Consider the following 24,064-nt stretch of genomic DNA (forward strand, 5'->3'; position numbering starts at 1 on the left):
AGGAACACCTGCTCTTTTCATGACATAGACTGACCAGGTGAATGCAGGTGAAAGCAGTGATCCCTTATAGATGTCACATGTTAAATCCACTTCAATCAGTGTAGAGGAAGGGGAGGAGACAGGTTAAATAAGCATTTTTGAGCCTGGAGACAATTGAGACATGGATTGTGCATGTGTGCCATTCACATGGTGAATGGGCAAGACAAAATATTTTAGTGCCTTTGAACGGGGTATGGTAGTAAGTGCCAGGCGCACCGGTTTGAGTGAGTCAAGAACTGTAATGCTGCTGGGTTTTTCACGCTCAACAGTTTTACGTGTGTATCAAGAATGGTCCACCACCTATAGGACATCCAGCCAACTTGACACAACTTTGGGAAGCATTGGAGTCAACATGGGCTAGCATCCCTGTGGAATGCTTTCGACACCTTGTAGAGTAGATGCTCCGAGGAATTGAGGCTGTTCTGAAGGCAAAATGAGGTGCAACTCACTATTAGGGTTTTGTAGTGTATGTCTACGTTTATACACAAAAGTATTAGTGCCCACCACTGCTTCCTCTATTTACATCACTGTTTCATCTGGGTCATAAGTAAATTATGTGTAATCCTAAATTATTTGGAGTAAATGAATGATCTATTCTTTTCCAAATCGTTTGTAGGCTATTCTGCAGACAACAGTGACACCTGGCAGAATTTCTGAAGAACTTCATCAAGCACCAGTTTTGAGTGAGAGACTTTTTAAGAAGATTGAACATTTTGATTCAATTCTATTTTCTACCAAAATCCTTGTCTATGGGTTTTCACAGATTTAATTTCAGAACATCATGGCGATAGTTAGCCTACTCAAATCCATCATACTTACTTCAGCAACTGAGCAGAATTGATGATCTCAAACACATATAGTAATGACAAAGTACACTTTCACGGCAAGGTTGCAGGTGTTCACATATATATAATTATTTATTTTTTAAACCTTATTGATCCACATCATGATAGATATTTTTGGTAGGATTTATAATTATTACAGAGTTACAGTAATGTAGGAACTAAATTGGGTGCTTATGTTTCTAGCGGGATGTGTTGGTGTTGCACCTAACATGCAAAAAGCGCTCAAGAAGACTGCCATGAAATTTGACTAGTTTGCCTATTTGTGAAATTTCATCCGAGAACTTTATACATTTAAACGTTATTTTCTGTAAGTAGTTTTCTATTTACTGCCACCCGTTGTATACTATTTGCGTAATGTTATATGAATGGCAAATGTTCAAGTATTGATGGTCCAGAAATTATCTTTTGAAAAAGTCACATGAGCTAACGTTAGCTATTATTAGCAGAACGAGCCATCATGAATGTTAACTATCCTAACTAGCTACTTTCCACATTATTTTACTAGATAGCCGGATGCAACCAATTTGCAGTGTTTTTATGTAGTTGGCAAGTATGTGAGTTTACTGAAGGTTAGCCCAGGCCGGCAGATGGCGATATTGAGTCGTTTCATCTTACCGTCCAAAGGGACTGCATGCAGTCGGCTATACACTCATATCCCCTGTGGACCCGTTTGTTTTATCTACATTCTTCATTCAGGGTGAAAATGCTTCGACTTACTCCTTAAAAAGATTTTAATGGCGAAGGCGGAAAGAAATAGCTGGCTAGCTAGTTTTATATTTCGGTAATTTATTCCAAATAAATTTCAGAATTCCCCAAAAAAATTTATGAAGCTAGCTAGCTACGCTTTATAGGCTCCCCACTGAGTCGGCCACTTTGAACATCCTATTGCCATTGGCCACCGCTAAAATCTTTCATTTATAATATTATATAATTTTTTTGCTTGCAAGCTAGCATTGTAATTTTTTCTCGAATGCCGAAAAATGCAGCGTTGATTACATTTGACACTTCACGGCCACCGACGTTTGACACGTCACTACTGTTTGCATTGAATTGTGGGTCATATCAACCTCAATCACTTAAGATGGCAACCAAATTGCATCCAGTTTCAACTGGGTTTCCCCCGAGGGAAAGTAGCTAGTGCGAGGGTTGAGGGGGTAAAAATAACACGATTGTACCGCAGCCCAAGAGTAAACCGACTGCTACAACCTGATTGGCAGAACGTGATATGCAACATCCAGGACTGGCATTTAAACTCTAGCATGGTGGTGTAAAATGGTGTTTCATAAAGAAATGATGCACATATTTCCCACCTTCTTGCCATTAAATCCAGTTAAGGAGGAAAATGATGCCTTTGCAGCCTGAATGGAGAATGTTTTGTGTACGAACCAGTCCATGGGGATACAAGTTTATAGCCGGCTGCATGCAGTCCCTTTGGACGGTAAGATCAAACGATTCAATATTGCCATCTACTGGCCTCTGGGCTATCTGGAGGTAAGAAGATGCACTGGGTAGCTAGCCGGGTAAAAAATGGCTCAATGTTAGCTAGCTACATTGAACTATTACAAATTGTAAAGAAAATTATATTTGCTATAGTATGGGAACTTGTGTTTCTCTGCTAACATCAAGCCAATCAACTCTTTTTTACTGTACTTCAGAGGTTTCTGTCCCTAATGATTGTTATTGACCTCTGATCTATATTTCTGACTCATTGCTTTGCCAGGGTCCTGAGTGGAGTAGACATGGCTGACCAGGAAACTGGGACCAATGGGCTGGGTAAGAGGGCTGCAGCAGGTGCTGCGGTTTTCAAAGTGCGTGAGGCTGCAATGGCGATTCTTCAAAACGAATCTGCTGGTAACCTGAAAGTACAAAAATGGATTGCCCCATCGACTCCTTTAATTGTACCAGAACCTTCCCTGAAGCCGTACAAGCGGCCACCCACTCTGCTATTGCCACCTCCGTACAGCGCCAATCCAGTTGGAGGATTTACCTGTGAGGTGTGCGGCCAGAACTTCTTCTCTTTTCCTCAGATGGTGAGACACAAACAGTTCCATGACGAAGAAAGGCCCTTTCCCTGTGGTGTGTGTGGGAAACGTTTCCTGAGCCGCAGCCACTACACTGAGCACCAGCGTGTTCACACTGGGGAGCGCCCCTTTCCCTGCGACCAGTGTGAGCGCTCGTTCACCACACACCACAACCTGAAGCGTCACCAAACCATCCATGCCAAAGAAGAGGCGTACCGCTGCCGGAAATGTGGGGTGCTCTTCTGCCAGCGTCACGAGTACCCCAGGGGCATACCCAGACCCGACCTCGAGCCTCGACCTGGGTTTGAGTCCACGTCCACGATGCAACCAACACCTCCCATTCAGGTCACACTCACACCCAAGCAGCTTAAGAAGCTTAACAAGAAGCTCAACAAGAAGCTTAATAAGAAGAGCCATGATCTCTCAACTAAACATGATCATTCTAAAAAGAAGAAAAAGAGGAGTAGAGTCAAACATCCAGGCCCAGCAGAGAAAGTTAATTATGTGCGTCAAGAGGAACTTTGGCCTGTGTTGTTAACTAAAGGAGAAAAATTGCAAAAAGTTGCTTATGACATTGAGGTTATTATATGATCCCAAATGATGATAAAACAAATGGGATAATTAGTCCGATCATGATTTTATAAATATGTTTGTTTTGTTTCCTCTCCACCGATGTGGACGCTGTTTCAGAAAGGAGTTATACATTGAAACACTTGTTTTGCCTCGCATCATGATTTTGGTATTTATTCCTTCATGAGTTTGAGAAAATAACTTTCCACAATTGATCATGATTTTGAAACATTCTGTCAAGCATTTCAAGTGATTAACTGTCCTCTGAAATGTTATGGTTTTGCTTTTGAGATCTTGACTATTTTTTTGTATTAGAATAGAATATATACATTTTTGAGTTATGATTCATTCAGATCTTTTGATCCATTGCCATGTAAGGGCTAGTGTCCATGCATTATTAAATGACATGCTATTAAACTAGTTAACTCCTCTGATGTGGCACATCAAAATGTATTTCCATATCAAATAATGTTCATCTGCTTTTTAGATTATGTTCAAAAAGGCCTGTAGGGTTTCTCTCTGGGCCTTAACCATTGAGTTGTCCAGAAATTGAACTTCACCAATTTATGTACGCATAAATAATCAGATGCATTGCTGTTGATTAATTACAAAATGTACCTGTCATAAGAACAAGTGAATCCCTATATCTGTAGTCTGTGTAATGTGGACAGTGTTGTTAAATTTGGGTAACAAAGTCTATGTATGTCGAAATGATATGTCTCCAGTTGAATTCTGCATAACTACCTCAGGCTGATTGTAAATGTATTTTTTAATTGATAATAGGATTACTTACACATTTATTGCATTTGTCTTTATTATTGACACTTTCCAGGTATGTGTTTTTCATGTCACAAGAAACTCATTTTAAAGTGAATGTAAGCATGCCTAGAAATATATTGATTCACTTGGCTTTAAGTATTGCAGCTAACATCCAAATACCTAACCTTAACTGTAAAGTCCTTTTGTATCAGGCTCTGTATTACAGCAGCCGTGTATCACTTATCTTGATGACACTTATCTTCACTATTAGAATATGTTAATTAAAGGTAGAATCTGAAATGAAGTAGGTGCAGAACGTAAACCTCAAAGTGGGTCAATTTCCGCAACAACTAAGAGCTTTGAAGCGCACAGCTCAACTTCTCCCCTGTTTGGTCCCATGGCTAACACACAGTAACAGCGTGACGCGAACCCCTGTCCATGCTGTGTGTGACTGAGAAGAAGTCTTGCATCTCGCACAATATCTGCGTTGCAACGTCATTTCGCTGAGATTATTTTTAAAGAGGCACGCGTCTGCTCCATATGTTATCCTTGTTTTACAACAAGAGGTGAACACTAAAATATGCTTGTGTAAACATGACAATCTAGGGCCCCATGTTTACTCCTATCTCTGATGTAAATATTGGTTAGACTGAATTTAGATTGTCGTTATAGTTACCTTCAGAAACCGCAGATATTGTCATTCTAATCTGATATTCCCTGGTCTACCACCGCCACAGTAGAGTTACTACTTTACTCACTACTTAGATTTTTTGCTAATCAATTTTGATCTGTATAAACTTTGTTCTGTAAGGATTGTCTGGGACAAAGCCCTGCCCCTTGAAAGCGTTTGCAAATACATGATATTGAGGGAGTTATATTAATATGAGTCTTAGTGCACCGGTCTATGGCCCTCGACGGGAACGGGCAAAAGCGGTGAGTGAAGGGCAACCTTTCAAATCTAACAGTAATTGCGTCTCATGGTCATGACGTCAACTAGGCAGAACGTTACATAGGTCAGAAACATACTTCTATTTTCCATAAAGTATGTTAGAATTTTCAAACTAGTTTTCATTGTGATGGCAGATAAAGTGTTTTTATCAAAAGTAACCACTTTTGCATGTGAACACGGAATCCTACTCATTACTCCACGTGCTTAATCTTGCCTAGGTTTCGCTGTGGGTTTTGAACGGGCACCTCACCTGGCTCACGCCCGGGTGGTAGCCCGGTTCCAAAACGAATGCTATCACTTTTCACCAGTGCAATTTCCACCGGGGTAACCGGGGCCAGATAATCGAATCCCGTCATTGGCAGGCACCGCACATTTTTTGCGTATACATCCCATTGGTCGCATAATACCGGTAACATTATGTACCCTTTGTGATTGGGTATAGACAAGAGTCAGTCACCTCTGAACAATTGCAGTTGATTTGTTAGCTATCTGTATCGGAGCAACCGACTACAATCATTGGCTGATTCCTCCAAAACGACGCAGTTGATTGGTTAATCCATTCGTAGAGTATCACTGGCTGCATGCATGGCTGAAGCGACTGCTGCTGATGCTGTGACCTGGAGTTTGGTGTCAGCATCAGGACCGAGAGTGCGTGAAGTACATTATAGTGTCAAGTGGCTACAGAGAGAATAAACGGACGCGTAGACCCATTTTACACAACAGCTAGTTGAAGGATTGGTTTGAAGGTAAGACCCATTATTTTCCTCAAAACAATTAAAGCAAGTGAAGTGTGGAATAATGAGTCTCGTTGAACGTGGGGCTCGGCTGGCTATCCAGCCACTAGCTATTTTATTATCTGATCATGTCTGCTGATTGATGGGGAAAGCATGGTCAGTGAATTAATTTAATAGCAAATAGATCATGTTTTCAACTAAGCACAATAGTGGAGGTCTATAGTTACGACCTTTGCAAATACCAAGCGTAGTGTGAAAACTGCACTGCGGATCAGGACGAAGCAGGATTTGGAATGCACTGCTAGCTAGCTACATGTGAGTTGGTCCTTGTAAACTAGCATTCAAATAGTTTTTTTTAAATTGCGAAATTACGTAAACATGTCAGTTTGTAGTAGATTATCTGGGCGAATTTATGATTTAGCCGACATTGATTTAGCAGATTGCCTGGTACTCACTCCATGATGTACACAGCTGCACCAGTGCCACTCACTGTCCTATCACTCAATACACCACCTTTTACCTTTTACACGTTTAATTGGAACCAGTCTACTTGCTCCTATAATGGAATAAAACTGCTTATCATGCATTTTCCTTATCAAGGTCTGGTAATGCCCCTGCAGTAGGGTGCACAGATGTGTCAATCGTGATGCATTGTGTATCACTGTCATTGTCGGCATGCACAAAGAAAGAAGAGTGGTGGTCACGTCTGTTATTTCCATTGGAACTTATACATTTTAAATTGTAATGTTGCCTATTAGAACATACTTCCTCGTTATTATTTCCCCACTGTCTTTCTAAGGTCCTGTGCATGGCGTGATGGGGTCCTTCAGCCGACAGGAGTTCTTCCATGAGCTTGCGGAGGGCTGTCTTCTGCCCACCGCTCAGCAGGGCCTGGAGCAGGTCTGGCAGCTTCTGGTCATCTGCCTTCTATGCCGACTTCTCTGGATTCTGGGTGAGATTTTGCATTTCTTTGTGTGAAATGTGACTTTTGGAATATAACAGAGCTCCTGGTAACGACAGAACATGATGAGTCATAGGAGAGTGATTTTGATTATGACATTTGAGAAATTATATAGAACTGAATAATTACATGCATGTTCTACTAATGTCTACTACTACATGTTCTCATTCTCTTCTGTGTGTGCTGTTGTTTTTGTTGTCTTGTTCCCCTGGTCAGGCCTCCCCTCTTATGTGAAACACCTGAGCACCGTGGCAGGAGGGTTCTACACCCTGTACCTGTTCTTTGAGCTCCACATGGTGTGGGTGGTGCTGCTCAGTCTACTATGCTACCTCATCCTCTTCCTCTGTCGGCACTCCAGTAACCGGGCCACCTTCCTCTCCATCACCGTCTTCATCTACCTGCTCATGGGGTAGGTAGATCTGTTACCAGGTAACATCAGATGCCTGTTTGAGTAAAGAGAATGGATGATAAACAGCCAGTGATCAAATCCCTCAAAGTGCATTGAAAATGGTTGTCTAATCAGTCTACTCTCCCCTGTTCCTTCCAGAGAGATGCATATGATGGACACCACCACCTGGCACAAAATGAGAGGTTGATACTTACACTCAGTGTGAATATACACTACAAACCAGGAGTTTGAACCGGTTTATATTTTTTCAAGGAACAGAATCAGAACCAGCAATGAAAGTGATCTATACTGTTCCGGCACAGAACCTTTAGTTTAAAAGCATTGGAACCAGTTAATAGCGCTCTTTTACAGTCCGGGAATTTTTTCCCAGTCCCACAAAAAAACGCAACAAGACACCTATGCAAAGCCCCCCTCTGCCAATCAGAAAATTCTTCCAGTGTGCCTGCCAGCTGAAACTCTTTGCCAGTGTGTGTAGGCTAACTGCACCTCCCCCTCCAAAGCATAGCTGTAGCCTACAGATGTTACAAGTGAGATTCAGGAGGAGAGAGATTTTTAATTAGAGAAGAATTTATTTACTTTTTTTAGTGATAGTTAGGAATACTATAGTTATCACATTGGCTTTATTAACTACAAAAAGGTAAGATGTGTTTTTAATTCTGGTGCCGCTTTGCACATACAAGCTTGTTAGCTAGCTAACTTCTCTTGTCCAACATTAGGCCAACTCTGAAGTTCAAAGACTTTCAAAGTTCCTCCATAGAAGTCACTCCTCCGTAGGTATAATTCTGTGGGTCTAATTCAGATAATGCATGTCATTACAAGATGCCCAGCGCTTCAAGCCAAACTTCCTCCTCCACCCTCTCTCGCTCTTTCCCCACCTGCAAAATGTAAGTTGCATTTTGCACCCTACACTTGTCTTTCCATCACGCATATAAAACAGCTCACTGAGCTATAGCTTGCTCGCATGATTGGTGAAGTAATTTAATGTCGAGCTAAATTTTTAAAATAAAGAGATTTCATAGGTTTTAAAAAGTAACAGAAAGGAACGATATAAACCGTTACTTTTTTTGGTTCGAACCGGTTCAGATCTTTATTTTGCTGGTCGGAACGAGAGAGAAAAAATTATCCTGTTCAAAACGAAACGATACAAAAATATTTTGGTTCCAACCCCTGCTACAAACAATGTTTTCACGGTATTAATGAAAACATTTACAGTTGAAGTCGGAAGTTTACATGCACCTTAGCCAAATACATTTAAACTCAGTTTTTCACAATTCCTGACATTTAATTCTAGTAAAAAATTCCCTGTCTTAGGTCAGTTAGGATCACCACTTTATTTTAAGAATGTGAAATGTCAGAATAATAGTAGAGAGAATGATTTATTTCAGCTTTTATTTCTTTCATTACATTCCCAGTGGGTCAGAAGTTTACATACACTCAAATAGTATTTGGTAGCATTGCCTTTAAATTGTTTAACTTGGGTCAAACGTTTTGGGTAGCCTTCCACAAGCTTCCCACAATAAGTTGGGTGAATTTTGGCCCATTCCTCCTGACAAAGCTGGTGTAGCCTCCTTGCTCGCACACACTTTTTCAGTTCTGCCCACAAATCTTCTATGGGATTGAGGTCAGGGCTTTGTGATGGCCACTCCAATACCTTGATTTTGTTGTCTTTAAGCCATTTTGCCACAACTTTGGAAGTATGCTTGGGGTCATTGTCCATTTGGAAGACCCATTTGCGACCAAGCTTTAACTTCCCGACTGATGTCTTGAGATGTTGCTTCAATATATCCACATAATTTTCCCTCCTCATGATCTATTTTGTGAAGTGCACCAGTCCCTCCTGCAGCAAAGCACCCCCACAACATGATGCTGCCACCCCCGTGCTTCACGGTTGGGATGGTGTTCTTCGGCTTGCAAGCCTCCCCCTTTTTCCTCCAAACATAACGATGGTCATTATGGCCAAACAGTTCAATTTTTGTTTCATCAGACCAGAGGACATTTCTCCAAAAAGTACGATCTTTGTCTCCATGTGCAGTTGCAAACCGTAGTCTGGCTTTTTTATGGCGGTTTTGAAGCAGTGGCTTCTTCCTTACTGAGCGGCCTTTCAGGTTATGTCGATATAGGACTCGTTTTACTGTGGCTATAGATACTTTTGTACCGGTTTCCTCCAGCATCTTCACAAATTCCTTTGCTGTTGTTCTGGGATTGAGTTGCACTTTTCGCACCAAGGTACGTTCATCTCTAGGAGACAGAACGCGTCTCCTTCCTGAGCAGTATGACGGCTGCGTGGTCCCATGGTGTTTATACTTGCGTACTATTGTTTGTACAGATGAACGTGGTACCTTCAGGCGTTTGGAAATTGCTCCCAAGGATGAACCAGACGTGTGGAGGTCTACAATTTTTTCTGAGGTCTTGGCTTATTTCTTTTGATTTTCCCATGATGTCAAGCAAAGAGGCACTGAGTTTGAAGGTAGGCCTTGAAATACATCCACAGGTACACCTCCAATTGACTCAAATGATGTCAATTAGCCTATCAGAAGCTTCTAAAGCCATAACATAATTTTCTGGAATTTTCCACGCTGTTTAAAGGCACAGTCAACTTAGTGTTGTCACGTTCCTGACCTTGTTTTCCTTTTGTATAGTTGTGTTTAGTGGGTCAGGACGTGAGCTGGGTGGGCAGTCTGTGTTTGTTCTATGTAAAGTGTCATTGTTAATTGACCTTGTATGGTTCTCAATCAGAGGCAGGTGTTTGACGTTTCCTCTGATTGAGAACCATATATAGGTAGGTTGTTTCACATTGTTTGTTGTGGGTGGTTGTCTCCTGTGTCCGTATATGTTACCACACGGGACTGTTTCGTTTTGTCGTTCGTGTATGTAGTCTGTTCCTGTTCGTGCGTTCTTCGTATATTGTAAGTTCTCAAGTCCAGGTCTGTCTACGTCGTTTTGTTGTTTTTGTATTTCTCAAGTATTCTTAGTGTTTCGTCTTTGCTTTAATAAATATCATTATGTATTCATCACCCGCTGCGCCTTGGTCCGCTCATTCACCACAAGACGACCGTTACAGAACCACCCACTAACAAAGGATCAAGCAGCGGGGAAAAGGAAAGCAACAGCGCACGAAGGAGGAATGGACATGGGAGGATGTTTTGAACGGCAAGGGTTGCTACACATGGGAGGAGATCCTGGCTGGTAGAGATCGCCTCCCATGGGAACAGCTGGAGGCAATTAGAAGAGCAGAGGCAACCGGAGAGAGGAACCGGCGTTACGGAAGCCTGTGAGTCAAGCCCAAATATTTATTGGGGGGGAGCTACAAGGGAGTGTGGTGAAGTCAGGTAGGAGACCTGCGCCAACTCCCCGAGCTTACTGTGGAGAGCGAGAGTACGGGCAGACACCGTGTTATGCGGTAAAGCGCACGGTGTCTCCTGTACGTGTTCAAAGCTCGGTGCGGGTTATTCCACCTCCCCGCACTGGCAGGGCTAGATTGGGCATTGAGCCAGGTGCCATGAAGCCGGCTCAACGCGTCTGGTCTTCAGTGCGTCTCCTCGGGCCGGCATACATGGCACCAGCCTTACGCATGGTGTCCCCGGTTCGCCTACATAGCCCAGTGTGGGTTATTCCACTTCCCCGCACTGGTCGGGCTACGGGGAGAATACAACCAGGTAAGGTTGGGCAGGCTCAGTGCTCAAGGGAGCCAGTACGCCTGCACGGTCCGGTATTTCCGGCGCCACCTCCCCGCCACAGCCCAGTACCACCAGTGCTTACACCACGCACCAGGCTTCCTGTGCGTCTCCAGAGCCCTGTTCCTCCTCCACGCACTAGCCCTATGGTGCGTGTCTTCAGCCCGGTACCACCAGTTCCGGCACCACGCACCAAGCCTCCTGTGCGTCTCCAGAGCCCTGTTCCTCCTCCACGCACTAGCCCTGTGGTGCGTGTCTCCAGCCCATTACCACCAGTGCCTACACCACGCACCAAGCCTCCTGTGCGTCCTGTTGCTGTTCCCCGCACTAGCCTGATGGTGCGTGTCCTTAGCCCGGTACCTCCAGTTCCGGTACCACGCACCAGGCCTACAGTGCGCCTCAGCCGGCCAGAGTCTGCCGTCTGCCCAGCGGCGCCTGAACTGCATGTCTGCCCAACGCCATCTGAGCTGCTCGTCTGCCAAGCACCGTCAGAGCTGCCCGTCTGTCCCGAGCCTTCAAAGCCGCCCGTCTGTCCCGAGCCTTCAGAGCCGTCCGCCAGACAGGAGCCGCTAGAGCCGTCCGCCAGACAGGAGCCGCTAGAGCCGTCCGCCAGACAGGAGCCGCTAGAGCCGTCCGCCAGACAGGAGCAGTCAGAGCCTTCCGCCAGACAGGAGCAGTCAGAGCCTGCAGCCAGAGCCTTCCGCCAGACAGGAGCAGCCAGAGCCTTCCGCCAGACAGGAGCAGCCAGAGCCTTCCGCCAGACAGGAGCAGCCAGAGCCTTCCGTCAGACATGAGCAGCCAGTGCCGTCAGCGAGCCATGAGCAGCCAGAGCCGTCAGCGAGCCATGAGCAGCCAGAGCCGTCAGCGAGCCATGAGCAGCCAGAGCCGTCAGCGAGCCATGAGCAGCCAGAGCCGTCAGCGAGCCATGAGCAGCCAGAGCCGTCAGCGAGCCATGAGCAGCCAGAGCCGTCAGCGAGCCATGAGCAGCCAGAGCCGTCAGCGAGCCATGAGCAGCCAGAGCCGTCAGCGAGCCATGAGCAGCCAGAGCCGTCAGCCAGTCCGGAGCTCCCGTCCCTCAGTCCGGAGCTCCCGTCCCTCAGTCCGGAGCTGCCGTCCTTCAGTCCGGAGCTGCCCCTTATCCCGGTGCTGCCCCTTATCCCGGTGCTGCCCCTTATCCCGGTGTTACCCCTTATCCCGGTGTTGCCCCTTAATTTAGGTGGGTTTATTTGGAGGGTGGTCATTGGGAGGGGGATACGGAAGCGGGGAGTGACTATGGTGGTGTGGGGACAGCATCCGGAGCAGGGGCCGCCACCGTGGACAGATTCCCACCCAAACCCTCCCCTTGAGGTTTAGTTTTGCGGCCGGAGTCCGCATCTTGGGGGGGGGGGGGGGTAATGTCACGTTCCTGACCTTGTTTTCCTTTTGTATAGTTGTGTTTAGTGGGTCAGGACGTGAGCTGGGTGGGCAATCTGTGTTGTTTGTTCTATGTTAAGTGTCATTGTTAATTGACCTTGTATGGTTCTCAATCAGAGGCAGGTGTTTGACGTTTCCTCTGATTGAGAACCATATATAGGTAGGTTGTTTCACATTGTTTGTTGTGGGTGGTCTCCTGTGTCCGTATATGTTACCACACGGGACTGTTTCGTTTTGTCGTTCGTGTATGTAGTCTGTTCCTATTCGTGCGTTCTTCGTATATTGTAAGTTCTCAAGTCCAGGTCTGTCTACGTCGTTTTGTTGTTTTTGTATTTCTCAAGTGTTCTTAGTGTTTCGTCTTTGCTTTAATAAATATCATTATGTATTCATCACCCGCTGCGCCTTGGTCCGCTCATTCACCACAAGACGACCGTTACAAGTGTATGTAAACTTCTGACCCACTGGAATTGTGATACAGTGAATTATAAGTGAAATAACCTGTCTGTAAACAATTGTTGGGAAAATTACTTGTGTCACGCACAAAGTAGACTTGCCAAAACTATAGTTTGTTAACAAGAAATTTGTGGAGTGGTTGAAAAACGAGTTTTAAGGACTCCAACCTAAGTGTATGTAAACTTCCGACTTCAACTGTAATTAATATTTGAAGACTCACTGCGGTATGTATCTGCAGGTTCCCAGATGGTGGTAGCTATGAAGGCCATTTCTCTGGCCTTTGACCTGGACCGAGGTGTGGTGACCAACGTGCCCTCTCCTGTGGAGTTCATGGGCTACATCTACTTCGTGGGAACTGTCATTTTCGGACCCTGGATCAGCTTCAACAGCTACAGAGAGGCTATAGAGGGCCGCAAGCTGGTGAGTTCAGCACTAAGTCTTGTCTTGGTATAGAGATAAGGGTATCCTGGTTAAACCAGACTAAATGCTGTACTCACTAGTCTGGTTTAACTATGCTAGGATAAGGGGGGACATGGGTGGAGGAAATAGAGAGAGAAAGATGGTATATAGATGTTTTCTTCTTCCTCAGAGCTTCTCCTGGATATGGAAAGTGTGTGTCAGCTGGGTGAAGAGCCAACTGTGTCTGGTCATCTCGAATTGTGTTGCTCCCTACCTTTTCCCTTACTTCATCCCTATCTATGGGGACAAGCTGCTACACAAGTAAGTGGATTAGCTAACCTCTTAGTGCTGTTGTAATAATTTACTGTAGGTCAGAAAAAACATCCACAGACATTGATGTTTGTGATCGTCCCAAAAAAGTGCAATATAGGGGAGGGTGGGCTAAGTTGAGCCATTTTAGTAATAAAGTAGACGCTCCTATCCAGAGAGACTTAGAGCATTTATCTTAAGATAACTAGGTGGGACAACCACATATCACAGGCATGGAAAGTAAATTTTTCCTCAATAATGTAGCTATCAGTAGAGTCCGAGCTAGAAGGGGGGGGGGGGGGGGGGGGTCAAGGTGAGGAGGAGCATTATTTTATTAAAATACTGTTTGAAGAGGTAGGGTTTCAGAAGATGGGCAGGGACTCTGCTGTCCTAGCTTCAGGGGGAATCTGGTTCCACCATTGAGGTGCCAGGACAGAGAAGAGCTTGGACTGGGCTGTGCGGGAGCTGCCCCCCCATAGGGTTGGGAGAGCCAAGGGACCTGAGGTGGCAGAACGGAGTCCTCGGATTTGGGCGTAGGGTTTGAGCATAGCCTGAAGGTAGGGAGGGGCAGGTCCTCTTGCTGCTCCGTAGGCAAAAACCATGGTCTTGTAGCGGATGTGAGCTTCACCTGGAAGCCAGTGGAGTGTGCGGAGGAGCAGGGTAACATGAGAGAACTTGGAAAGGTTGAACACCAGGCGGGCTGCTGCGTTCTGGATAAGTTGCAGGGGTTTGATGGCACAAGCGGGGAGCCCAGTCAACAGCGAGTTGCAGTAGTCCAGACGGGAAAGGACAAGTGCCTGGATTAGGACCTGCGCCACTTCCTGTGTGAGATAGGGTCGTACTCTACGGATGTTGTAGAGCATGAACCTGCAGGAGCTTGTCACTGCTTTGATGTTTGAAGAGAACTACAGGGTGTTGTGCAGGTCACGCCAAGGTTCTTTGCACTCTGGGAAGGTGACACTGGAGTTGTCAACCATGATGGAGAGGTCTTTGAGCAGGCAGGCCTTCCCCGGGAGGAAGAGCAGTTCCGTCTTGTCGAAGTTGAGCTTGAGGTACGACATCCAAGTTGAGATATCTGTCAGGCACACAGAGATGCATGTCGCCACCTGGGTGTCAGAAGGGGGGAAGGAGAAAAGTAGTTGAGTGTGTCTGCATAGGAATGATAGAAGAGACCATGTGAGGATATGATGGAGATGAGTAACTTGGTGTATAGCGAGAAGAGTAGAGGGCCTTGAACCAAGCACTGGGGGACACCAGTAGTGAGAGTATGTGGTGCAGACACAGATCCTCTCCACGTCACCTGGTAGAGTGGCCTGCCAGGTAGAATGCAATCAAAGAGTCCGGGACACAGAAAAGAGCAGTCTCGGTTGAGTGACCCGTCTTGAAGCCTGACTGGTTAGGGTCAAGAAGATCGTTCTGAGAGAGATAACGAGAGAGTTGATCAGAGACAGCATGCTCAAGTATTTTGGAAAGAAAAGAAAGAAGGGATACAGGTCTATAGTTTTTGATGTCAGATATGTTGAGTGTTGGTTTCTTGAGGTGTGGAGCAACTCAGGCCATTTTGAAGTCAGAGGGGACATAGCCAGTGTTCAGGGATGAGTTGATGAGGGAAGTGAGGAATGGGAGAAGATCTCCAGAGATGGTCTTGGGAAGGGAGGAGCGGATGGGGTAGAGCAGGCAGGTTGTCGGGCAGCCAGAGCTCACTAGTCGCAGAATGTGATCTGGAGAGAGAGGGGAGAAAGAGGTCAAGGCATAGGGTAGTTCTGTGTGAGTGAGACCAGTGGACTCAATAGGCTGAGTGAATGAGTAGCGGATGTCGTCAACCATTTTTTTCTTTTATGATTGACAAAGTCGTCCGCGGGGAGGGGTGGAGGATTCAGAAGGGAGGAGAAGGTGGAAAAGAGTTTCCTAGGGTTCGAGGCAGAAGCTTGAAATTTAGAGTGATAGAAAGTGGCTTTAGCAGCAGATACAGAGGAAGAGAAGGTGGAGAGGGAGTGAAAGGATGATAGGTCCTCCGGAAGTTTAGTTCTCTCCATTTTCGCTCAGCTGCCTTCAGCCCTTTCTGTAAGCTCGCAAGGAGTCACTCAGTAACGGAGCAGGAGGGGAAGGCTGAGCCAGGCCGGGAGGAAAGGGGACAGAGTGACGTAAAGGGTGGAGAGTAGGGTCGAAGAGGCAGAATCAGGAGACAGGAGGTAGAAGGATTTAGCAGAAGGGAGAGATGATAGGATCGTGGGAGAGAGAAGATTGCAACGGCGCATTGTCATCTGGGTAGGGGTTGAGTGGTTAGGGTTAGAGGAAAGGGAGATAGAAAAGGAAACAAAGTAGTGATCAGAGACCTGGAGGGGGGTTGCAGTGAGATTAGTAGGTGAGCAGCCTCTAGTAAAGATGAGGTCAAGCGTATTGCCTGCCTTGTGAGTTGGAAGGGGATTGGGAAAGGGTGAGGGGAAAGAGAGAGTTGGAAAGAAATGAATCGAAGGCACACGTCGGGAGGTTGAAGTTGCCAAGCACGAAGAGTAGTGAGCCATCGTCGGGAAATCAGCTTATCAAGGTGTCAAGCTCACTGAGAAACTCTCCAAGGGCACCAGGTGGGTGATAGATGACAATAATGTTAAGCTTGAGTGGACAATTGACAGTGACAGCATGGAATTCCAATGAGGAGATGGACAGGTGAGAGATGGAGAAAAGAGAAAATCTCCACTAAGGAGAAATGAGTAGACCTGTGCCACCACCACGATGACCAGATGCTCTCCGACTATGAAAGAAAACAGTCAGATGAAGAAAGAGCAGCTGGAGTAGCAGTGTTCTCTGGTGTTATTCATGTCTCTGTCTGTGCCAACAAGTCAAGGGACTGAAGGGCAGCATGGGCTGAGATGAACTCAGTGTACTTCACAGCAGATTGGCAGTTCCAAACGCTGCCAGAGACCCAGAATTCCACATGGGTTGTGGCCGCAGGGTACACTAAATTAGAAATGTTGCAGCCAAGGGGTGGGGAGCGTCTGTAACGTCTACAGTGAGAGGTGCGAACAGGTATAGAAAACATGCACAGTTAAGATACTCCGGTGAGAGAGTGGTGTGGAGCCTTCCTCTCTTTCCTTTCTCGAATAACTCCACAGAACAACTCGGCAAAACAGTCTTTGTTTCAGCGACGGTCTTAGTTTTGTGACAAAACCGCCACTTACAGCTGCCCCTGGGAAACCAGGGTATTTTATTAGGATCCCCTTAGCTGTTGCAAAAGCAGCAGCTACTCTTCCTGGGGTCCACACAAAACATTAAATAATACAGAACCTTAATAGACAGCTCAAGGACAGAACTACATACATTTAAAAAAGGGAGACTGAATAACTAACAATAATTGCTAATTGCCTAGCAGAGGTGGAGAGCACGCCTCCCTGTACTGATTGCTGATTGCCTAGGAGAGGTGAAACCACTCCCTCTCCAATACAGCCACTGATTACCAAAACAAGTCACAAATTGCCCTGCCTCTTAATCCTGGTTGTGTCAACAACTATCTGCAAATGATGAGCAGTCAGCAGTTCACACACCAAGTAGGCTGCTGGGAAAACAGGCAGCAGTTCACACTCCAAGTAGACTACTGGGAAAACAGGCAGCAGTTCACACACCAAGTAGACTACTGGGAAAACAGGCAGCAGTTCACACTCCAAGTAGGCTACTGGGAAAACAGGCAGCAGTTCACACACCAAGTAGGCTACTGGGAAAACAGGCAGCAGTTCACACACCAAGTAGGCTACTGGGAAAACAGGCAGCAGTTCACACACCAAGTAGGCCACTGTGAAAACAGGCAGCAGTTCACACACCAAGTAGGCTACTGGGAAAACAGGCAGCAGTTCACACTCCAAGTAGACTACTGGGAAAACAGGCAGCAGTTCACACACCAAGTGGGCTACTGGGAAAACAGGCAGCAGTTCACACTCCAAGTAGGCTACTGGGAAAACAGGCAGCAGTTCACACTCCAAGTAGACTACTGGGAAAACAGGCAGCAGTTCACACTCAAAGTAGGCTGCTGGGAAAACAGGCAGCAGTTCACACTCCAAGTAGCCTACTGGGAAAACAGGCAGCAGTTCACACACCAAGTAGGCCACTGTGAAAACAGGCAGCACTTAAAGTAGGTGGCCCTAGCTAGCAAAAAGACAGTACTAGACCAAAACAGACAAAGACAAAAAATATACACTGCTCAAAAAAAGAAAGGGAACACTAAAATAACACATCCTAGATCTGAATGAATGAAATATTCTTATTAAATACTTTTTTCTTTACATAGTTGAATGTGCTGACAACAAAACCACACAAAAATTATCAATGGAAATCAAATTTATCAACCCATGGAGGTCTGGATTTGGAGTCACACTCAAAATTAAAGTGGAAAACCACACTACAGGCTGATCCAACTTTGATGTAATGTCCTTAAAACAAGTCAAAATGAGGCTCAGTAGTGTGTGTGGCCTCCATGTGCCTGTATGACCTCCCTACAACGCCTGGGCATGCTCCTGATGAGGTGGCGGATGGTCTCCTGAGGGATCTCCTCCCAGACCTGGACTAAAGCATCCGCCAACTCCTGGACAGTCTGTGGTGCAACGTGGCGTTGGTGGATGGAGCGAGACATGATGTCCCAGATGTGCTCAATTGGATTCAGGTCTGGGGAACGGGCGGGCCAGTCCATAGCATCAATGCCTTCCTCTTGCAGGAACTGCTGACACACTCCAGCCACATGAGGTCTAGCATTGTCTTGCATTAGGAGGAACCCAGGGCCAACCGCACCAGCATATGGTCTCACAAGGGGTCTGAGGATCTCATCTCGGTACCTAATGGCAGTCAGGCTACCTCTGGCGAGCACATGGAGGGCTGTGCGGCCCCCCAAATAAATGCCACCCCACACCATGACTGACCCACCGCCAAACCGGTCATGCTGGAGGATGTTGCAGGCAGCAGAACGTTCTCCACGGCGTCTCCAGACTCTGTCACGTCTGTCACATGTGCTCAGTGTGAACCTGCTTTCATCTGTGAAGAGCACAGGGCGCCAGTGGCAAATTTGCCAATCTTGGTGTTCTCTGGCAAATGCCAAACGTCCTGCACGGTGTTGGGCTGTAAGCACAACCCCCACCTGTGGACGTCGGGCCCTCATACCACCCTCATGGAGTCTGTTTCTGACCGTTTGAGCAGACACATGCACATTTGTGGCCTGCTGGAGGTCATTTTGCAGGGCTCTGGCAGTGCTCCACCTGCTCCTCCTTGCACAAAGGCGGAGGTAGCGGTCCTGCTGCTGGGTTGTTGCCCTCCTACGGCCTCCTCCACGTCTCCTGATGTACTGGCCTGTCTCCTGGTAGCGCCTCCGTGCTCTGGACACTACGCTGACAGACACAGCAAACCTTCTTGCCACAGCTCGCATTGATGTGCCATCCTGGATGAGCTGCACTACCTGAGCCACTTGTGTGGATTGTAGACTCCGTCTCATGCTACCACTAGAGTGAAGCACCGCCAGCATTCAAAAGTGACCAAAACATCAGCCAGGAAGCATAGGAACTGAGAAGTGGTCTGTGGTCACCACCTGCAGAACCACTCCTTTATTGGGGGTGTCTTGCTAATTGCCTATAATTTCCACCTGTTGTCTATTCCATTTGCACAACAGCATGTGAAATTTATTGTCAATCAGTGTTGCTTCCTAAGTGGACAGTTTGATTTCACAGAAGTGTGATTGACTTGGAGTTACATTGTGTTGTTTAAGTGTTCCCTTTATTTTTTTGAGCAGTGTATATACTTATCACTCGTGGAGATATCAGGAGTCTTCTAGCTATAGAATGAAGTGTATACCTGGAAATAATCAGAATACATTTAAACTTTACTGTTTTTAAGCATAGCTTGTCCAAAAAAAGTGTTCTCTTGGCACAACTTAGCCGGGCTATGGGGTAAGTTAAAGTTGCCTACACATTTCTATACTGAATGAAATATGGCCACTACCTTTTTACAACCATGTATATCTTTATTTCCCAAACACAATTCAACACAATCACAATCACTTTTTTTTTTTTTTTAACATTTTAAGCATCTTTTAATAATAATAATAATACTTGGGGTATGTAGCGCTTTTCAAGGACCCAAAGTCGCTTTACAGTTATAAAAATGAAAATAAACAAAAAAAATAGAGGAGTCAAAACAAAACTTCAATAAAAAAACATGATTTAAGAGAGGGGTGCACTCAAAGAAGGGAAAGAGTGTGATGTATCAGTGTATGGGGAGGGTTGGGATTTGGATACTCCGTTTAGGGTAAGGGTTTGGGTTAGGTGCTGCTCAGTATGTGTTTGTTAGGCGTAACACCTAACAAATACTTTGTATTTTTTTTAAATACTTTTATCATAGGTCAGGCCCTGTTGTTACCTCATGTGCCAGTGATAATGTCTTGCATTATGCCTGGGAAGAGAACACTTCAATTTGCTCAACCTACCCCAAGGCAAACATTTATATATATACTGTATATATTATCCCACACAGCTACAAGGATGCACTTTCATGCTAGGTTTAGGACCTGATATTGAAGCATATAGAGACCCCAACTGATTTATAGAATAATCTTTAAAAGATCTACTTTGGTTTAGATACAAACATCATAAAACCTCTTAACACAATAAATTAATTTGACTTGGTGAAAATCCGTTTTTTGGACCCAACTTGCTTACCACTTTTTCCATGTGGTTTCTTCCTTCACAGACTCCATGAAATGATGACATCTTCCTAAATATTTGGTCAAATTATTCATTTTGTGTATGGTTTCCTAGAAACAAGGGTGGCTCAATTTACCCCTTTGGCTCAACTAACCTTACTCTCCCCTAAATGTTTTTGTAGGAAAGCTATTTGAGTAATGTATTTCAGTAGTGTAATGGGCCGATTCTTATTTGTTTCTTTCTCTCCCTTTCAATAAATTGTCTTGTCTTGCCTGGGCTTTATCCCCAGCAAAACAAAACAGAAGATCAGGTAATTATTTATCTGATATTATGACGATAGAATATCCCCCACCTGTCTTTGTAATTAATGTTGCATGTCCATTTCTAACTCAGCAGCTGTGTCACCTCCCTGTCACCTGCATGTCTGTACACCAATCATTCCCCCAACCTTGTCTGTCTCTGCCCTGTATCAGTTAAATGTATGAAATAAAATGAAATGGTGATAAATTATTACAATTGTCCTTCAATTGTTTGCTGCACAGAGGTTCTGTGGCAAGGTACTGTATGTTTTTGCAATTTATATTAAAATAGAAAAGTTGAATTGTTGATAAGTTTGATTTGAGGCTTTAATTGTGCCAAGTGTCTTCTAATCTAACCTTCTTTCATTGACCTTTAGCTGGCTCCTAGCCTACGAGAATGCACTCTCCTTCCACTTCAGCAACTACTTTGTGGGTTACCTGAGTGAGACCAGCACCACTCTGGCTGGAGCAGGTTTTACTGAAGAGAAAGACAACCTCAAATGGTCAGTGCATTGAAGCATCATGGTGACTAGGCTTGGCATAGACTTGCCATAAGTTAAATAGTTTGTTTCCCCCCCCCCCCCTCCTAGTTCTCTTTCCCCCCCAAACAGTCCAACTGAAATGCCTGTGTTTTCTTCTCCAGGGATATGACTGTTGCTTGGCCCCTTCATGTGGAGTTCCCCAGATCTATGGTGGAGGTGGTCACCTCATGGAATCTGCCCATGTCCCGATGGCTCAATACCTGTAAGCTTTCTGTGAAATAGAACATATTTACAGCATTGTGAGCTTACATACAACAAATAACACAGCGTTTCTTTCCTCCTGTTTTCACAGTTGTCCTTCTACAATGACATTTAAAGCAGTAAACATCCCAACTCAATTGTCCTTCTACAATGACATTTAAAGCAGTAAACATCCCAACTCAGTTGCTCTTTTTGAACTGGAATACAAACTTGATCCCCTGAAAACTGTTTCTGTCTGATCACCCAGATGTTTTTACCAGTGCTCGCAACCTTGGAACCTTTCCAGCCATCCTAGTGACATACACAGCCAGTGCACTTCTACATGTGAGTATGCACAAGCAGGTGTGGGTGTGAGTATGAGTGTGTAAGAGATCGTTTCTTACCATTTTCTCCTTTGGCCTTTAGGGTCTGAGCTTCCACCTGGGTGCAGTACTACTGTCTCTCGCGTTCATCACATATATTGAGCATGGTAAGTCTGTAAAAGAAGTGGCTTGCTATAAAAATTTTAAAAATAACGTTCAAATTTTATTTCAGTTCCAGTTTACCTTTCAGGGATAACATTATTTACATCTGGAGAATAACTTTAGGTGACATACAGAGTTTGTTTATTACTAATCAAACAATCAACTTGGCTGTGGCACAATGCACAGCAAATGCTGAGTAGGCGTGATAGGATAAATCATTGTGACCTCTATTTGATCTGCCAGAGACTCATTTTGTTGCATACCCTCTGTTCCAGTTTTGCGGAAGAGACTGGCAGACATTTTAAACGCGTGTATTCTGTCAAAGAAATGTCAGCCAAACTGCACCCACAAGAACAAAAAGGTATGGTTTAATAAGAAATAAAAAGTGATATTTATGCATAGTGATATTTTCTTGTGTAAAGTCTAAAGATTTTTCAGTGTTGGTCACATGCAAATGGACCATACAACATTTCGCAATAACTCTTATATTGATGCCAAAAAATCCTCAATAAGAATGTTTGCATTACAGCATGATCTTTCTTCTCCTTCTCCCATCCACACAGGCCCTGTGGGTGTACATTATTAATATAGCCTTCAGTGCCCTGGCAGTCTTCCACCTGGCATACCTGGGCTCTCTGTTCAACTCCAGTGTGGACTACATGGATGATGATGAGGAGGTAACTATTTACTGAATGGTTTTCAGCTATAAGATGGCCAAACTCTCATACATTACTCTGATTATGCAATGTCACGTAGCATCGTCAGATCTTTTAGAACAAAGCGTTATGGTTGATTTGGGTATTTCAAACCCATGTCTGTTTTCTCCCTCTACAGAGTGGCGTGGCCAACCACACCATTCAGAAGTGGTCGGAGCTGAGCTGGGCCAGCCACTGGGTGACGTTTGGCTGCTGGGTGCTCTACCGCATCATCCTCTAGATGTGTGAGGGAGAGGGAGTGAGAGAGAGCTGGGAACAGAGAGACATATAGAGAAGGGAAGCAATAACAAGAGGGAATTAATGTGAGCCTGTTGAGGAAAGACCGGCTATCTACTCCTGCACTGTGAAGTTGTATTGGACTGAAGAGTACACACAACCACCCTATGGACAGTATATTAACTATTTTCTCAATACCAACATACAGTGCTCAGGACACCACCTAAGAGACGAGGTCATCTACTTACTGTAACCTGCTGGTGACAAACTATTTTTGATACTCTTGAAATAATGCCCCACTCTTCCATAATCACATCGTTTTGTTTGAGTTGCTGCATTTGTCTACCCCTTGTGGCGAGATAGACCAACAGCAGATATAGATCAGACATCTCCATGCGATTCTCAATCAATACCCATCCTGTTAGCATGACAGTGGTCAATCATTCACTCTCTTTGATAAACAACTAAGAACCCGTTCTCTAGTTTTCAGAAGTGATTCCGTAATACGCCATTAAAGTAATATTTTCCTTTTCCTCCATATTCGAAAGCTACATTTTGTTATTACACCCTACTTAGTTATTACATTTGTAGAGCATGTAAAACCACTTTTTTATGACCACACAAACCAGCATTATGAGAGCATATTTCCTTTGTGGATTTTAATAGAAAATTATGTTTGTATTTTTTTTTTGTATTTTTAATTTATAGAAATAAGTGTACATTGCTGTTTGTGCATTTTATACTATGTTTTTCATCCTAGTGTAATTTGAGACATTTTTTCAATTTTCCTGTTAATAACTATGTAACTGATATATCTACCACATTATTGTAGTTCAGTCAAAAATACAAAAGTATTTAATTGCTCAGTAAGGGTTTTTCATGTTGCTTTAAAGCTGATTATGAAAATGCATAACTTAAAATGAAGTTGCATCTGTAACCAAAGCCTTTGGTCATTTTCGACATGCTGCTCTTTTTAACATGCTTTTAAGGAAATGAATAATTCATGATGGAATACTTACTGCTCCTGAACACACTGGACATTGAAACCTACTGCTCATTTGATTCATGTGATGAGGGCCAGTCCAGAAACAACAAGGACTTTTGGTTCCAGTTGGTTTCTGTTACACAACTGTGACTGGGAAACTTACACAAACATATACTGTAATTTACTAGGCTTTCCCTTAGAATACAAGGTTCATGCAATGTACATGTGCACAGTCTTAGCAAACCACCTTTCACCACTGTCCTTTTGTCAAACTTTTACCTATATGTGTGATGCTACTGAGAGAGGTCTGTGATATTTTTTAATACATTTTCTATCAAACGGTAATCACTGTCTATCGTCAAATCCAATCAAATGTTATTAGTCACTTGCGCCGAATACAACAGGTACATTACAGTGAAATGCTTACTTACG

The 24,064-nt window shown here is 44.6% G+C and overlaps 2 protein-coding genes across 4 annotated transcripts; both read left to right on the forward strand.

The window, feature by feature from the left end:
* The first annotated feature begins 1,037 nt into the window (after window positions 1-1,037).
* On the forward strand, window positions 1,038-4,275 carry LOC139542475 (zinc finger protein 429-like). Of its 2 annotated transcripts, XM_071347935.1 has the most exons (3): window positions 1,089-1,191; window positions 2,215-2,322; window positions 2,605-4,275. In XM_071347935.1, the coding sequence occupies exon 3, from the start codon at window positions 2,624-2,626 to the stop codon at window positions 3,494-3,496; it is 873 nt and encodes a 290-aa protein (XP_071204036.1). In that variant the 5' UTR covers window positions 1,089-1,191; window positions 2,215-2,322; window positions 2,605-2,623; the 3' UTR covers window positions 3,497-4,275. The 2 variants fall into 2 exon arrangements, with proteins under 2 accessions (XP_071204035.1, XP_071204036.1); XM_071347934.1 differs by lacking the exon at window positions 2,215-2,322 and having other exon boundaries at window positions 1,038-1,191.
* Window positions 4,276-5,796: 1,521 nt separating this feature from the next.
* On the forward strand, window positions 5,797-23,584 carry LOC139542476 (protein-serine O-palmitoleoyltransferase porcupine-like). 2 transcript variants are annotated; one of them, XM_071347936.1, is made up of 15 exons: window positions 5,815-5,929; window positions 6,717-6,869; window positions 7,095-7,287; window positions 7,426-7,469; window positions 13,066-13,247; window positions 13,417-13,547; window positions 20,499-20,519; window positions 20,752-20,766; window positions 20,886-21,011; window positions 21,152-21,252; window positions 21,499-21,575; window positions 21,657-21,720; window positions 21,991-22,076; window positions 22,279-22,392; window positions 22,550-23,584. In XM_071347936.1, exons 2-15 carry the CDS (start codon window positions 6,734-6,736, stop codon window positions 22,649-22,651), a joined length of 1,392 nt encoding a protein of 463 aa, XP_071204037.1. In that variant the 5' UTR covers window positions 5,815-5,929; window positions 6,717-6,733; the 3' UTR covers window positions 22,652-23,584. The 2 variants fall into 2 exon arrangements, with proteins under 2 accessions (XP_071204038.1, XP_071204037.1); XM_071347937.1 differs by lacking the exon at window positions 20,752-20,766 and having other exon boundaries at window positions 5,797-5,929.
* Window positions 23,585-24,064: the final 480 nt, after the last annotated feature.

This window comes from Salvelinus alpinus, chromosome 17 (assembly GCF_045679555.1).
Source record: "Salvelinus alpinus chromosome 17, SLU_Salpinus.1, whole genome shotgun sequence".
Taxonomy (NCBI): domain Eukaryota; kingdom Metazoa; phylum Chordata; class Actinopteri; order Salmoniformes; family Salmonidae; genus Salvelinus; species Salvelinus alpinus.

Excerpts from the sequence above, each read along its gene's own strand:
- LOC139542475 (XM_071347934.1), top strand. The coding sequence starts at position 2,624 with ATGGCTGACCAGGAAACTGGGACCAATGGGCTGGGTAAGAGGGCTGCA.
- LOC139542476 (XM_071347936.1), top strand. The coding sequence starts at position 6,734 with ATGGGGTCCTTCAGCCGACAGGAGTTCTTCCATGAGCTTGCGGAGGGC. Across the intron at positions 21,253-21,498 it reads GTCCCGATGGCTCAATACCT|ATGTTTTTACCAGTGCTCGC; the intron begins GTAAGCTTTCTG and ends CTGATCACCCAG. Across the intron at positions 21,576-21,656 it reads CAGCCAGTGCACTTCTACAT|GGTCTGAGCTTCCACCTGGG; the intron begins GTGAGTATGCAC and ends TTTGGCCTTTAG.